Below are 16104 nucleotides of genomic sequence, written 5' to 3' on the forward strand. Positions count from 1 at the left end.
ACATATCCTTGGTAAACACTTTATTTTTCCAGTAAAATAGTATTCATTGTGGGAGCCTAACTAAATTTAGCAAAAATGTCTCAAAGTATGAAACGTGAGTATGCAAAAATGTGTCTAGCTGCAAATGGGTAGATAGCTATTTCAGTTACTAGAATATTTCTGGAATCCTTTATTGCCTTCTGACTGATATGTTAAAATGTTGCATTTTGTTTCCCAAAGGGTTTTCGGGGTCCTGCTGGAATTGATGGAGAACCTGGTATTCCTGGACAGCCTGGTGACCCTGGACCACCTGGACACCCCTCCATTCCAGGAAGTCATGTAGGTGAACATTAAACATTGTCACCATTTTTGCCATTTTTATTGTTCACAAATAAGAGAATATAACTACAGATTCATAAAGTAATACAAAAGAAATGAAACATGTGAAACATTTTCAATAAATTCATGTGTGATGCTGGAAGTTGAGTTCTCGATACTTAAATAAAAATCAAGCTGCCCAGCAAAAGTGAACAGGGGTTTGGAGATCCTGCAACACTAAAGGTTTTTAGCATCCCTGGCAGAGTTTGTTCCAAGTCGTTTCATTGTCACTTTTACTGGACAGCTTGCTCTGCATACAGATTTGGAGACTAATATAATTTATAGCATAATGTAATTAAAAATGAATTAAAGCTGTTATAAAACCAAAAAAATTTTTTATCTTAATGCACTCCTTGCATTAAGGTAAAAAAATGTTTAGGTAGTAGTACCCCCCTTCAACCCCCCCCCCTTACACTTACCTGAGCCCTCAATCGATCGAGCACTATGCACATCTGCAGCTCTTCTCTCCTTTCACTTCCTGGTCTCTTGGGCTTTGCTGAGGCAGTGGGAGCCATTGGCTCCTGCTGCTGCCAATCAAAGCCAGTGACAAAGAAGCAGAGAACGGGGCTGAGCCCCGCTGTCTGTGTCAATAGATGCAGACAGCGAGGCTCGGGAGCGAGCCCGCATGGGTTCCAACATAGGAAATGGCTTTCTATAGGGGCACTTTGCGTAGGGGGAAGCAGAGGCGCCAATTCCATTGCAGGTAAGTATAAATCTGTTTGTTATTTCTTTTTTTCAATTTACATTTACAATCAATTTAATATGCTGAATATCGTAAACTTAAGAATCAAATTATGATATATTGCAACTCACCAGTCCTTATATGTGACTACGTACATTTTTTTCCCTAAGTAAAAGATATCGGAAAAGGAGAAGGTGTTCGTAATGCCAATTACCATAGATAGAGTTAGCAGAAAGTATTTTTTGTGATACTGATTCCTTCCTACTGTAATCCTAATATATGTATATAGTTTTCTTTTATGGCTGGTAATCAGTATGGTTCCCATCCTGCTAAAAAACGCAAAGGGCCTGGTATGGATTGGGTGGGGGGGCCACGTTGTTTTTTTTTTACATTTTGGCGTGGAGTTCCCCTTAAAATCCATACCAGACCTGAAGAGTGTGGTATGGACTGGGGGGAACCCACACCGATTTTTTTCTTGATTTTTATCTATATTGCCGGAAGCCAGCAATACAATACAGCCGCAAGCTATTTTAAATGACATTTTTTCCTTTAGAAATGTCATTTTGCTTCGGCACAGTAAAACAACAGTAAAACACATCACACAGATGCGCCACTTTACAGGCAGACTAAGGAGACCCACAGGCACGATATTTAAAGGAATATTTCATTTTTATTGTTTCACTTTAAGCATTATTAAAATCACTGCTCCTGAAAAAATGGTTGTTTTAAAAACTTTTTTTGCATTGATACATGTCCCCTAGGGCAGGACCTGGGTCCCCAATACACTTTTTATGGCAATAACTTGCATATAAGCCTTTAAAATTTTTGCACTTTTGATTTTTCATGTTCGTGTCCCATAGACTTTAATAGGGTTCGCATGTTTGCACAAATTTTTTGCCTGTTCACATGTTCTGGTGCGAACCAGGGGGTGTTCGGCCCATCCCTATTTATAATAATTGGAATAGGTCCAAGAACTACAGGTTGATATAACATGTTAGCCAATTTTTACACAATACTGTTTCTGGGTATCATTTATAGCGTTATAGTTTTTTTTTATAAAGTGTTTTATAATGTTTTATAAATATTGTGTTTTTTTTTATAGCCACTTCAGTCCCAAATGCAAGGAGGCTTTGATGAAAAATCAGGACTTGGTTCCCAAATAGGACTAATGCCAGGTTCATTGGTAAGATTAGCACAATCAATGTTCACAAACATATTTGACCAGGTGACTTTATTTTGTGATTCCCTTATGTGTCAGAATGAGAATAGGTGGATAGCTGACACTTAGCAATGTGTACTGGCAGTAACATTTTGTCATAGATAATATAAAAGATGGTAAACTAATATACATTTTCACTGTACTATACAAATGCAGTGTAAATCAATAATATACAATATGTGAACACAAATTGCTAAACATAAAACAACATGAAGTAAACAGTCTCTTCACAAACATCCAATAATGGACCAGTGTTACTTCTTCCGTGCTCATAAACGCCCCACGCCAAACTGGATAAAAACTTGCTCATAAAACCACATGTCAGCACAATGCTCTCAGAACTCTCACCTCCAAGCATTAGAAATTGCACCTGTATAATATCATTCAACAGGGTATCTTAGAATTATGGACACTTCAGAGCCTCCTGTCCACTAGAGACTCTCCTTCTGTCATGCACCATGCCACCAATATATTCGGCATATGGTCCCTTTAAGAATCCGGACTGCTTATGCCACAATACATTTAAAAAAACTTGCATAAAGCTTCAATATAATTGCTAGGCATTTTAACTCACTCCCTTCTACGTCACTTCAGGTCCGTGTCTGCCTCAGCACGCCCTACACGTTATGTCATGGTCACGTAGTTTAGCAGCACAAAATCTTTTACATTATTTATCAATTTTGGTGTGGGAACACATATCAGGTTTTAAGCAGCAGCTTTTATTTAATTTAATTTAATTTATTTATTAACTTCTATTATAGCTTTAAAGTGATGGCAAAAGGAATCACACATATATTTAGTAATAACATTTTATCATATTTAAATTGAACCACTGGTGATCCTTTTCAGACTCCAGAAGCCCCTAGAAATAGCTATGACTGGAGTGCATAATGTTTTATCACATCCTGTACTCCTGAAGTGAGTTTTACCACCCAGAGACAAGTAATGGCTCTCCACTTAATCTCCCTTTGTTGCAGTGGCGGCTCGTCCATTAGGTGTGCACGGGTGCCACCCCCCCATCCATGCGTCCGGCCCCCTAATCTACATGCAGACACTGGACCATGGATTCCAATTGAGGCGGGGGCTTTTGAAGTACGTGACTAGAGCCAGAGGCTCTAATAGACTTCAAAATAGGGTGGGCTTGAGGCACAGAGCACTGCGCTCTGAACCCACCCAGTTGTGTGACAATAGTGAATGAATGTTCACTATTGCCACACTTATCCTCCTCCCGGCCAATCGGGAAGCGGGTAAACCCGATTGGCTGAAAGGACAGGTGATCCTATTGGATGCCTAGGAGGAGGAGGGAGGAGACGCAAAGAGGAAGCCGCCATGACGGAAGCTGCTGCCCGCCGGCTGTCGCCTGCTTCCTGTTGCCGTAAGGAGCGCTGCCCGCCCGCAACCTAGATGGGGTAATTGTGGGACTGGATGACTGACCGATGGACTGGCTGACAGTGTTGGGGGGGGGGGGGGGCTGCTTTGTTCTGCTGTATTGGAGAGTGCAGTGTAGCCTTGATCTAATACAGATTTGTCATTATTTTTTATTTTAGATTAAAATGAAAGTGAATCTTTAGATTTATAAATTGGTTTCTATCTAGATTTTCATATAACAATATCCTGCCTTTCTTTTAAAGCCTACACAACTATGCAAATCTGCTGAAAACCATTCCCATTTGTTTGGTAACATTTTTCTAAGGTTGAAAATCTGACTATACAACATGAACAAGCATGTTTCTAGAACTGTTCACTTGTTCAACACAATGATAAATACATAGGAACTCTCTAAGACATTTCATTTAAAACTCTCATGTTAAAAATTTTACCAAAATAATACTATTACCAAAGTAAAGCCACAGTAATAATTGGGTCAAATAATTATTGTTTTCAGTGGGCTAGAGATGCATGTGCATATTTCATAGGCAGATCATTTTTTATCATATTCCGTTTTCTTGTAAATTATGTCATAACTGGGATGGGTCAGGTTGGGGTACAACATTTCTCTGGTATGGCCTTAACATTTTTTTTTTTCAGAAAACATTTATGAACACTTTACTTGTTTTACAGGGACAACCTGGACCAAGAGGCCCACAGGGTGTGCCTGGCAACCCGGTAAGAAATATGAGGTTAAGAATTTAATGTTAAATTTGTTATTTTTACATTTTAGCATTAAAAAAGCAATATAGTGCACTGCAAAAAAGATCAATCTATTCAAACTATCCCTTAGTATACAATACCAAAATATAATAGCACGTTCATTTTTTTCCTTCCTAGATATTAGCACATGTATTTGTAAATTAGCATAGCTGATTTTGACATTACTAAGTTTCTAACTCTTAATTATGAGATACTCAGTGATGCATAAGAAAAAAATAAGGACTGTAAATATAAAATGTTGTCCAGTGTTTAAAGTGTATGCCAAGCAAAACCCCTTTTTTAGTTTTAGATAAAGTGGAGAAAGGCTAGAACACCACTGAGTTTTGAGCAGAGTGATTTTACTTCACCATTTGTCCTGCAGTCAATCCCTTTACCATAAAGGAAGTGAGAGACAGAGACCCATACTTTTTTGTCCACGTTGCTGTGAATTGACTGTCTGGTAGTAAACTCAGACTCTTTATCCTAAACTCTGTTAACACAGATTAGTAGAATATTCAAACCTTAAATGCACGCAAAGTCATAAGACATGTATGTGTCTGAGACAGCTGCCACACTGCTTACTATGGGGCTCACTCAAACCAGCAGGTAACAAATTATACTTCAAACTCGATATACAAGGTCCCCAACTCACATTCATTCATATACTAGGACCAATTTTTTGGCAAGAAGCCAATTAACCTACCAGCACGTCTTTGGATATGCTGCATTAAGTCACCTCCTCCTGCCACCTCTCTGCAGCCATACAAATTTCCATGACAGGTTTGTTTCTCAAGTATTAGATAGTAAGTACCCGTGGCAAGAATTGATTGTGCATTTAAAAGTTGCAAAGTCTGACTGAAGAAGTGATCAATAGTGTTGAACCCTTTTAACGAATAATATAACACACTATTTGCATTAACCTATTTTCTAGGGTGGAATGGGTCCTCCAGGCCCTCCTGGTGAATTAGGTGAACCAGGAGCTATGGTAAGTACTTGCATTATATATATTCTGATGCTCTGACTTTTCCCTGACTTTCCTGATCTTCATAATTGTTCTAAATCAGTGACTCAGGAAATAATCATGCCAGTAGATTGGCATGAAACCAGCCCACTAGAAGTTTCAAGAGATCAAAAATGGACCCCCCCATATTTCTGTCATGACAGATTTACTTTAATTGTTAGCTATTATTATGAAGGTTAAGGGCATATTTTAGGGGTTAGGCTATGTAAGAGGTTTGAATAGGAAAGGGTTAAGTTAAAAATAGTTTAAGGTTCAAGACGGCTGGGGAAACTCTTATTGATTACATCGCTTGTTGTGCAATTCATTTCTGAAAGATACACTCATTTTGCATGGCTAAAATATATTTCAAAAAGAAAATTTTAAAGGGTGAATATTATATGAACTATTAAAATCTCACTGAGATCAGCAAACAAACATTCATAGTTGTCTGCTAGGTGGTAAATGTGCTTTAATTGAAACCTTTCCATTTGTGCCTAATGCTGTATTTTGCACTGTTTGTCAGCACAATAATTACTGTTTCAACCAAAACATTTAAGTTAAATCTCTAGCCGGTAAAATTTAGACTGGGCATATGAAAAAATTACAGAAGTATAATGAAAACTGCTTGTCAAAATAAATGGAACCCTGGCAAGATAAACAAATATATGCATTTTAAAGAAGTACTGAAGTCTGCTTACATAATTTGTAATAAAAGCATCTTTGCCATTCTGAAGCTTCCCTCCAACCACTTTGCATATTATTTTATATATACTGTGATTCTGTACTTGCCAAGTATGCTGCAGAAATCTCCCTCCACTGAGTTTGGCTGCATCCATTTTTAACTGTGGGCAGCTAAAGCTGCTGCCTGTCCACTTCCTGGATTTACACAGACACACAGAAGCACACCTCCAGCTGTGCAGCTCTCATTGGCCCTCTTATGACCCCTCCCCCTCCCTTCCTGGAAAACTCTCACAAGAGTGAGAGAGAGAGAGCTGTGCATGATGTCATAAGCCTAGGCTTTTTACTAGGCAAGAAACAGGAAGTGGGCTGTATAAGGTATTTACTGGCAGAAAAAAAATGTTTTACTAACCAAAGTTAAAACAACAAGAGCGGAAGATTTAATAGATGGAAAGATGAGAAAAATGACTGAAGTTTTCATTTTAAATACTTATTTAATTAATATGCATCAAAAAAATAATGTACTGTATTTTACATGCATATAGTACGATAATTTGATTTGGTGTCAGCCTCTGGTAAATCTCTGTACAGGGCTGAGAGAGCGAGGGGGAAATCAAGTGTGCTGTGTGCTGACAGGGTTGGAGAGGACTGAATTTAGCAAGGTTTGGCTAATCAGTGGGCTATTGCTGCCCTCTCTATTCAATAACAGGCTGGAGGCAGGGAAGTGACCAAACTGTTTTGCACTAGTGAAAAGTCAGGTCATCAAACCTGTGCTCTCTGGCAGGTCTTTAAAGGTAAATCTCATGCACATAAGTTCTATGCCCAAAAAAGTGGTTCCATATCTCAACAATTTATTTAGCTATTTGCCAATACAGCTTATATATATATATATATATATATATATATATATATATATATATACTGTATATTTTTGTCTGTTGAACCTAGTTTTTAGTAGATTACCAGTTGAAGCAACTGTTTAGATATATAAAAGGTTTTGAAATGTAATTACAGTATTCCCAGCATCTATTATATGGGTATGTTCCTTTTTTTTAATACTAACGTAAGAAGCAATAAACTAATAATAATAATATTTTTTATTATAATATTTTTTTATTAAATCTAGGGCCCACCAGGTCCACGTGGCCCTGAAGGTCCTCCGGGAAAACCAGGTGAAGATGTAAGTTTCCTTAATAGATGCTTGTATTAATATTACCGTCATAAGGTGTTTTTAAAATGATATTGGTTATACAGTACAGCTTCTTATAATGATGCATGTTCTGTTCGGATGTTTAGCTGCAATAGCATGTACTGCACTCACATTGACAAGAGATACGGTACATTTTCCCTAAAATGGCCAATCTGAAAGCAAAAACAATGAAATTCATACTGGCGCATCAGGAAACACATTTGCATCTATGTCAAAAGATGAATTATTCACAAAAAATCAATAAGAGAAGCATGGTAAACACAACACAATCCAAAGAGAACACAAATGCAAAGTGGCACATTCAGGAACATATCCATGTGGCCAGTATGCACATACACAAAGGTGGTGCTGGGCAGGCTTCATTTGAAATCTATTTCTATTATGCACATTCCCCAAGGATTACTGCTGTAAAGGTGGCTGCATTGCATACTCCCGCAGCTAACATTCTGTACTTGCATCTGCATAGATTAAATAATGTTACTGCACTTGTATTACAACATAAATAAATTGCACATACAGTAGTATGTAGTAAACACTACAGTGAAACAAGAGGTGAAGGTACATTTCTGACTTTTTCCGAGCTCTGAAAACTTATCTCAAAATGTATTAGAAAGGAACAAAATTTTGTCTGTTCTCAACCTAAGCTGATACTCCAGTCTGCTAGATAGTAAATCTACAATGGCTACTGCTAAAAGTAAAACTGAATGTTTATTGCAGTGAATTACATTTTTATCATAATACTGGCCTGACTGGAGATTACAATTTGTAGAAGCAACTGCAATCCCCAAACTCAACATATCAATGAAAAATATAGATTTTTGGCTGACCATTAGCGGGCTGAACAAATTGATCATCTCTAATTTTGAGATAATATTTGTCTTATTTTCATATAGTTTTAAGTTGGCCTAGGATGGCTATATACGCAACCATTCTCAGTTCTGCAACTAAAAATTCAAATAAGGCTTGGGTTGAGTGAATCAGTTTTTGCCATAGGGAAAGCAGAGACAGATTGGGTCTACACATAGCTTCTCGTTGCCATGTAAGACTATTGGATATGTCCTATTTACCTACATTAACTTTGTGTTTAGATATTTAGCACCTATCTGCATTAGTAGTTGAACCCTACAAATTGTATCACGCTCGACTTATTATGTGGCATAAGAAGGAAATCAGGCATGGATACTTACTAAGTACCAATCAATATCAGTATACATTAAAAATCTGCTGTACAGCACTGTGATGTTGCTTCAGACTCGACAGGTCCTCTTTAAGCATACTATGAACACATGACAGAATAGAATATATTATGCATATAGACGTGTAACAGAATACTGTAACTTGGATGAAGCATTTCATAAACTTTGAAGTCATTTAAAGTGAAAAAAGATTGGGAACATTATAAAACATCTGAAAATAGCTTATCTGGTGAGAAACAAACTGCTAGCATCATTGTAAAGCTTAAAATGTTCCAGGGGGACGTTTTTAAAAAGACCAAAGATGCTGCTTGTTGGTTAATACAGAATGGCCCCTCTGAGACTGTAGTTTATTTTTCTTTATCCTATTTTATTTTCAGAACAAAAAATCAATGGCACGCTTTGGGTTACTGATGCTAGCTTTTATAATGCTACAGAATAATATTTATTTTGTTCTTATGTGTGTACGTTCACGTTACTTTTATACATAATGCTGTTTTGACTATAAAAATAAAGTATAATAACACAACAGAGTAGGGCATAACAAGTTCTCTATGGGAAGTTTGAGGGGTTTGCATCTTGAGAGTAGTGCTTAGCAATGTCAGTGTCATGTTCTCAAGTCAACAGCCAGTGATTGAAGTTTAGAGGTAAGTTTTTAGGTACCCAGAGTCACTAAAATGTTTAAAATGTTCTATTTTGTCCATAAGCTTGATTTCTATTATCTCATGTATCATTGTTAGCGTGATTGTAGATATACATTCAGAAATATTGCTTGGCATGTACTCATTTTATTTCCTTTACATTTTTTTTTTAACACTTTAATATAATAATGTAAAAAAAAGTTTGGGATGAATAGATTATTATTTTATTTTTTTCTAGGGAGAGGCAGGAAGGGCCGGACAGACAGGTGAAACAGGATTCCCAGGATCTACTGTAAGTAACTCAATACAACAAATAAATCATTTCTAATTTTGCATTAACAGTTCAATTGGGCATTTCTTTTCATATTTTGTGATTATTTTCCTGTACAATGTACCAAGGAATTTTATAGCAACTATATAACAAGCGGTTTTATCATAAACTAAGCAAAAACAGAGTTTGAGTGTTTGAATCTTCTGACTCTATCATGTGAGACCTTTTTGCTGAACTCTTTGAAAAACAGTATAGGAATTTTCAAATACACATATTGCAGGCACTTTAGAAAACCTTTTGTGTTGAAATAAAACATCTTAAAACCACCAGTCATATTTAAACCTTCCTGGGGTACCTGTGAAAACCAGGTACCCGCCCCCTCCCCAAAAAAAAAGTGCCAGATGTCGAGGTCAAGGGAGGTTAGGATGCAGACAAGTGGAATTTCCCCTTTTGATTAAAGTTCCGCTTTAAGTCGAAACAATAGTACATCAATCAGAGAGAGAGCGGAAGGTTTCACAGCACACTCGATAACATGTAAGGAGCTCTCTTAATTCTTGTTTCAGCTTATTACATAGAGATCAAATTAAGGTAAATTGAGTGGTCACTCTCAAGGCAATTCAAAATAGCCCTAACGACAGATTTCCGGAGGTATTTCTTTTAAGAACTCCCTGCGACTAATTCAGGCAAGCATTTGGACATTAGTAATTAGTTAGTTAGTAATTAGTAAGTTATCGACACATGAGGCAAATTCAAGTAGTTCTTAATACTACCACTTGCTGCTAAGCCCATGACAAATTTTAAATAATTATCACCAGTTCTCAAATGAGGTAACTGGTGGTAAATAAGACAAGCTCTGAGCTGGCGTACAGAAGTACGTCAGTTCTCAAAGTGGGCTCTACTTGTGCTGGGAAGCTGTCATGTATGTGACAGCTTCCAGCACTCAGCTGTATGTAGAATCCCCAGCCAAAAGCTAAATGTAAACAGGCATACAGGGCACATTATTACCCATGTATGGCATTGCCCATTGTTGGGAAATAACTTGTTACTGGGTAGGTGAGGCCGGATGGGGAGTTGAGAGACAGGGCGTGGCAGTGTTTGGATTTAAAAACTGCTATTGGACTAAATCACAGCTAGTAAAATTCTTCTCTGCAATGCTTCTGTCAGTGTGGCGGACACAATGGCTGGGGAGGGAGGGTGGGCAAAAGTGCACTGAGGAAGGAGTGTCTAGCGCGGACACTCCAATCTCAATGCAGACATGGACTGATTATTAGACCCTGCTGTGCCCCAACTGAAATTCCAAAGGGTGTTGTAATATTGGGGGTTATTTAGCTTCAGTGTAGAGCTTACCAGTGAGCTGAGTCCATGCCAGATATGCAGTTTAAGGGCTTTTTTGGACCATGAAGTAAAAGAAAAACAAGTCCAATGACAAAACTGTTGCCCACACAGAAGTTTCAGCGTTCCACAGCAACAATGTAAGACAAACGAAAAATACCAAGCCACTCTTTAGCAGCACTGCTGCTGCTCATGCTCTAGGCTTCAGCCCCCTTGGCCATATAACAGAGTTCCTGTACAAATACTGCACCTCTTTTCCAGCTTTCATGCTGCTCAGCCCACAGGCTTGGGCCCTCTGTCTAACTATACCATGCAGACATGCATGATTCTCCCTTGCAGGCCTGGACTCCTCGGGAAAGTGAAGACCAGAACCCTGATCCTGACTCTACTATCAGACCCAGACACACCTGCGCAATCAGTGTGCTGACTAGCCCTAAATCCTGGTCCCAGGATTGGAGATCTCCTCTCACCCAGATCGCTGCAAAATCTCCAGGCTCCAGGTCCCCAACTAGACTTTACAAACCTCAGACAAAACTGACAAACAGTTTCCTCCAAAACTATATAATCGTCCTGGAGCCCCTCAACCTGCCTGGTTGACAATCCTGGGCGACATACCAGCTCACCACTAACTGCACTGTCACAGTGTCTATGAATTTTCCCCATCTGTTTTTAGCTTAGCTGAAGTGTTTGCTGAATGCCATTGGTAGTTCACAGTTTTTTTAGTTTGTTTTTACTTGAATTTCTCATTATTTTTGCAAATATTAACCAATTTGCAAGTATTCATGCCTACTCTAAAAATATTTAGAAATTTACAGAACTTAAAATTGACTGTTTTGTTGCATGGATTATTGGAGAGGAGATCAACTATATGTTGGGCCATACTGTATCACTATCACTATGCCATATTTAAATACAATTTGATATCTGACATGTTTCTTGACGCTTTTAGATAATTATGTATTTAGTAACGCTAATAAAAAAGTCTTTCAAGAAAGGACATGTAATATTCGTTGGTTAACTATTCCAAAGTAATTTACCATTTTTTTAGGGGGCAAGAGGATTTCCTGGTGCTCCTGGACTTCCTGGACTTAAAGGACACAGAGTAAGAAAATGCTGGTGATATATAGGGCTTAACTATGTGCAAAATATATGGCCATTAATAAAATAAGTGATTTTAGGGTCATGGGTACATTTGACGGATTTATTTTTTTATTTACCATTTAGAATTTTTTATGAGAATCCATGTTGTATTATCTATGATTTAATATTTTTATTTGATTGATCATATTATTGATACATAAAGTTTAGGTTAGAGGGAGAGAATGGTTTTGCATGGGGTATTTGGCTTTGAAAACAGTCTGATCTATAATCTTAATCTGGTTCCAAAATGAACGGCACCATTTTGAAGCTTTAAACCTAAAATGAAACCTAAAATTGACCCTTAACACATAACCTCTCCATAACACTTTTTCCTTAAACTTACTCTAAAACAACTAATTTGATCTCTAACCTTTACATCACCCTGTTAATCCTGAACCTGATTCTAAAAGGAATCCTTAACCCCTTAACCCCCAAATTCCATGCTTGCCATGTGAAAAAGATGGTAGAAAATACCTGCATTGCCATTTAATTGATTTAGGTATAACATTACAATGACCATTTGAGTAATGCCTGAAGTGGTGTGTAAGTGTTTTTTTTTTTAGCTTTGGAAAATCTTTACTTTTTATTACTATTTATTATGTATGGTCCTGTATACTATGTACAAAAAAATGCTTAATGCAATTGCATATGCATTTTCAGGAATAACTCACGCAATATCAAATAGAGTAGCAAAATGAAGCGCTCATTGAAAAGTGACAGCTTTTGCTTCTCCATTATGATAATATAAAGATGTGTATATATATATTGATATATATACAGGATATATATCTATTGATAGATATATAGATCTATATATCTATCGATAGATATATAGATCTATATATCTATCGATAGATATATAGATCTATATTTATAGATCTATAGATCTAGATCTATCTAGATCTATAGATATAGATCTAGATAGATCTAGATCTATAGATATAGATCTATCTATATCTATAGATATATATAATATACAATCGCGTTATGTATTTATATACTTATTCGTAATTATCATTGATAATTTATAATGTATTCTCTACTTTAAGGGTCATAAAGGTCTGGACGGTCCAAAAGGTGAAATTGGAACAGCCGGGTCAAAGGTAATTGGGTCATCTTAAGAGCAAACAATGTTTGTCATAGTCATAGTATTACACTGTATCACCCTGCTCTGCAGATGCTCAGTTGCGCTCTATTTTTGGCATTGTGCCTAAAATCAGAGCCATTAGAGGCCAATCTGCTGACAAACAAAAGATTTACAGAGGCTCTGGGCTTCAGCAAAATGGCAGCCTCCAGCAAAAACAGCAGAAACGCTGGCGGCAATTTACAGCAGACACTAATTTTGGTGAAATAATTATTAGGCTCCATGCAAACTGGATTAAAAAATGTTGCTTCTACAGGAGTTTTGTGTTCTGCCTGTAGTAGCAGCTCAATGTTATCCTATGTGTCCATGCACATTAGGACGATTAAAGAAATACCCCGATTAGACGATTAGTGAACCCCTTCTGGTTCACATTTCTGATTGGACATCATTGGCAGAAAAAACGTAAAACTATCCCAAACTCATCTATACTTTGTACAAAAAATGCTCTATATGAGCGTGTTTTACTGCCAAGAGAACAGATATTTTTTTAAGCCCAGTGTGCATGGAGCCTTAATGTGGAATGTATGTTCCTTGCTAAAGAAAATGACTTTTTATCAACTTGTTACGAGTAAAGTTCCACTTTAAGTGTTGCTTTTTTGTCTTTTTACTTTAGTTTATTTTAGAAATTAATTTTGTTTCTAACTTTAATGCGGGTGGGTATATTGCCAGTTAAACAAATACCAATTCTTTCTTGCTCTCTAATCACAGGGTATAGCCAAAATCCCTTTTTTAAAAAAAAATGTGGTTACATTAGAGAAGGACTCAAAATCCTGTCAGATTTTACTGTAGTCAAAGGCTTCATTGGAACAATTCTTTCAGTTCATGTCTACTAAAAAGATTGTCCTAAGGGCAGGAAGAAAGGGAAAATCTCTCTAACAGCAACATAAACAGAGAAGAGAATTGACCCCTAACTGGACTTTTAAGGCACTCGAATACGTATAGATAGAAAAATATGAATGTTTTATTGGTAACATACATATATCAAAAAAATATACATAATAAAAATGGCGGAATGTTTAAACAGACATGCATATGAGTTGAAACAGTGACCACAATGATTGATACTGTTGTCTTATGATTCACCAAACACGTTTTCATCTTTTTCTTCGGGGGTACGTAAGAGAATCAATCATGTGTTTATAATTAACAGACAGTTTAAATATATATGCAGAATAAAGAGAAATGGTAATATACATTATTCATATCAGTATGCATGTGAACACATGCATATCACATGCATACTCATATGAATAATGTTTATTACCATTTCTCTTTGTTCTTGCATATATATTTAAACTGTCTGTTAATTATAGACACATGATTGAATCTCTTACGTATCCCAGAAGAAGGAGATGAAAAAGTTCTGAAACGCATTGGGTGAACCATAAGACAACAGTATCAATCATTGTGGTGACTTTTTCAACTCACATGCATGTCTGTTTAAACATTCCACCATTTTTATTCTGTATATTTTTTTGATATATGTATGTTACCAATAAAACATTTATATTTTTCTATGTATACGTATTCGAGTGCCTTAAAAGTCCAGTTAGGGGTCAATTCTCTTCTCTGTATAGTTATTTTGGATGTGGCACATTTCAGAGACACTCTCCGACAACAAATATTGTATAACAGCAACATAGCTGCAAAAAGGTCTTTTAAAGCTAAAGTGTTACTAAACCCACAACAGTAAAATCAATCTGTATATGCAGTAAAGCATGCTTGTTATACTCACTGTGGAACCTAAGGGGTAAATCATCTGCATTGTGTATAAAGGCTGCTGTCTTGGATCGGATCAAAATCGTCCAAGATATTTATATCTGCCACCCGGTCAGATTGATTTTGATATATGAAGTGTACACTTCTGCAGTAATTCTGTAATTCACTCTGACACGCACAGTTCAGTGTAAAGTTACTTCTGTCTTTTTTATTTCCTCTTTTTGCAGTTTAAATAATAGCAGCTAGACATTCATGTCAGACAAGCATATGCTAAAAATATATTATTATTGTGACAATGTAAAAGGTTTTTTTGCTGATTTAGCTGACCTATGTCTGCCCATATAGTGGGGTTGGATAGCAGCTGATCATCGCTATTTCGTGTAGCTCCCTTTCAAAAATGTGTTGATGTCATGTCTCAAATGTATTTCTCCGAAAGGAGGTGCAATTTCTTCATTAACTCTTTGTAGTTCACTTTCACAGCGAGGGAGGGGTGAGCTTGCAGCAGGATCATCTTTGAGTAAAGCTAAGGCTGATATGATAAGCAGTAGCGGTAACATATAAGACATTGTAATAGGCATTTTAGCATTTTATCATGATTCTTCTGACACTGAAGTCACATCCATTACAGTGCCCCCCGAAATGTCTATTTCAATCTGTCACTTACACTAAAAGTCCTACTCACCTGGCCCATTCTCTTCAGCAACTCTTTTGAACTGCATATAGAGAAAGGCAGCAACTAACTCGCTACCCCCTCGATACAGCCTGGAGAAGGGCAGTCAGGTGCTATCTGTCCCTATAACCCTATGGAGTTGCATCCCGGGGAGGGAGTGTCTGTAATGGAGTGCATTTCATAATCATCATCTGGTGTTTCCTGGTTCACAAATGTGGGAGTAGATTGGTCAACAGCTTTTTCTACACACTTTTTAAGACAGGGGAGAATACAGCAGACTATGACAGCCATGGTCACCAAAATTATCAGGATGGTTATTCCTATCTGTGTTAATAATCCCTGCCACCCCTCCCCCCTTGATCCAGGTGAAATACTGATCCCAGGGGTTGGTGAGCCCTGAATTCTTTTTCAACTCCTCGGACGAATCCTCAAGTTTCTTGATGGCCAAGGTCACTTTACCATTTGGGCAAGTGTTGTCTGGGATATAGGTACAGCATGTACTTGTCTCAGGTAACATCTTACACACACCCCCCTTCCCAGCTAGGATCATATCCAAGGCCATACGGTCTTGGAAGGTCGTTTGTGAAGTGGCCTCTAGTTGCTTGGCTAAACCTTGGAGTGCATCCCTGGTATAGTTTACAAACCTTTGTTGGTTATAGTAGATGTAATTTATGCAATCTACATTCTTGTTTACACCGATGATGGGGATTAGAGACTC

The 16104-nt window shown here is 37.3% G+C and overlaps 1 protein-coding gene and 1 long non-coding RNA gene across 3 annotated transcripts in view; one reads left to right on the forward strand and one right to left on the reverse strand.

Moving 5' to 3' along the window:
• LOC141146714 (uncharacterized) overlaps positions 1-14917 on the reverse strand; it is an 81622-nt gene extending 66705 nt beyond the window's left edge. For both annotated transcript variants that reach the window (XR_012244978.1, XR_012244977.1), the window contains exon 1: positions 14733-14917. This is a non-coding gene — a long non-coding RNA (uncharacterized lncRNA). The remainder of the gene's footprint in view (positions 1-14732) is intronic.
• COL5A2 (collagen type V alpha 2 chain) overlaps positions 1-16104 on the forward strand; it is a 300803-nt gene that overhangs the window by 175983 nt on the left and 108716 nt on the right. The window contains exons 7-14 of the mRNA XM_073633213.1: positions 220-318; positions 2142-2222; positions 4320-4364; positions 5320-5373; positions 7193-7246; positions 9349-9402; positions 11762-11815; positions 12903-12956. Of these exons, the coding sequence (XP_073489314.1) occupies positions 220-318; positions 2142-2222; positions 4320-4364; positions 5320-5373; positions 7193-7246; positions 9349-9402; positions 11762-11815; positions 12903-12956 (495 nt within the window). The remainder of the gene's footprint in view (positions 1-219; positions 319-2141; positions 2223-4319; positions 4365-5319; positions 5374-7192; positions 7247-9348; positions 9403-11761; positions 11816-12902; positions 12957-16104) is intronic.

The sequence above is a fragment of the Aquarana catesbeiana genome, linkage group LG06, assembly GCF_042186555.1.
Source record: "Aquarana catesbeiana isolate 2022-GZ linkage group LG06, ASM4218655v1, whole genome shotgun sequence".
NCBI lineage: Eukaryota > Metazoa > Chordata > Amphibia > Anura > Ranidae > Aquarana > Aquarana catesbeiana.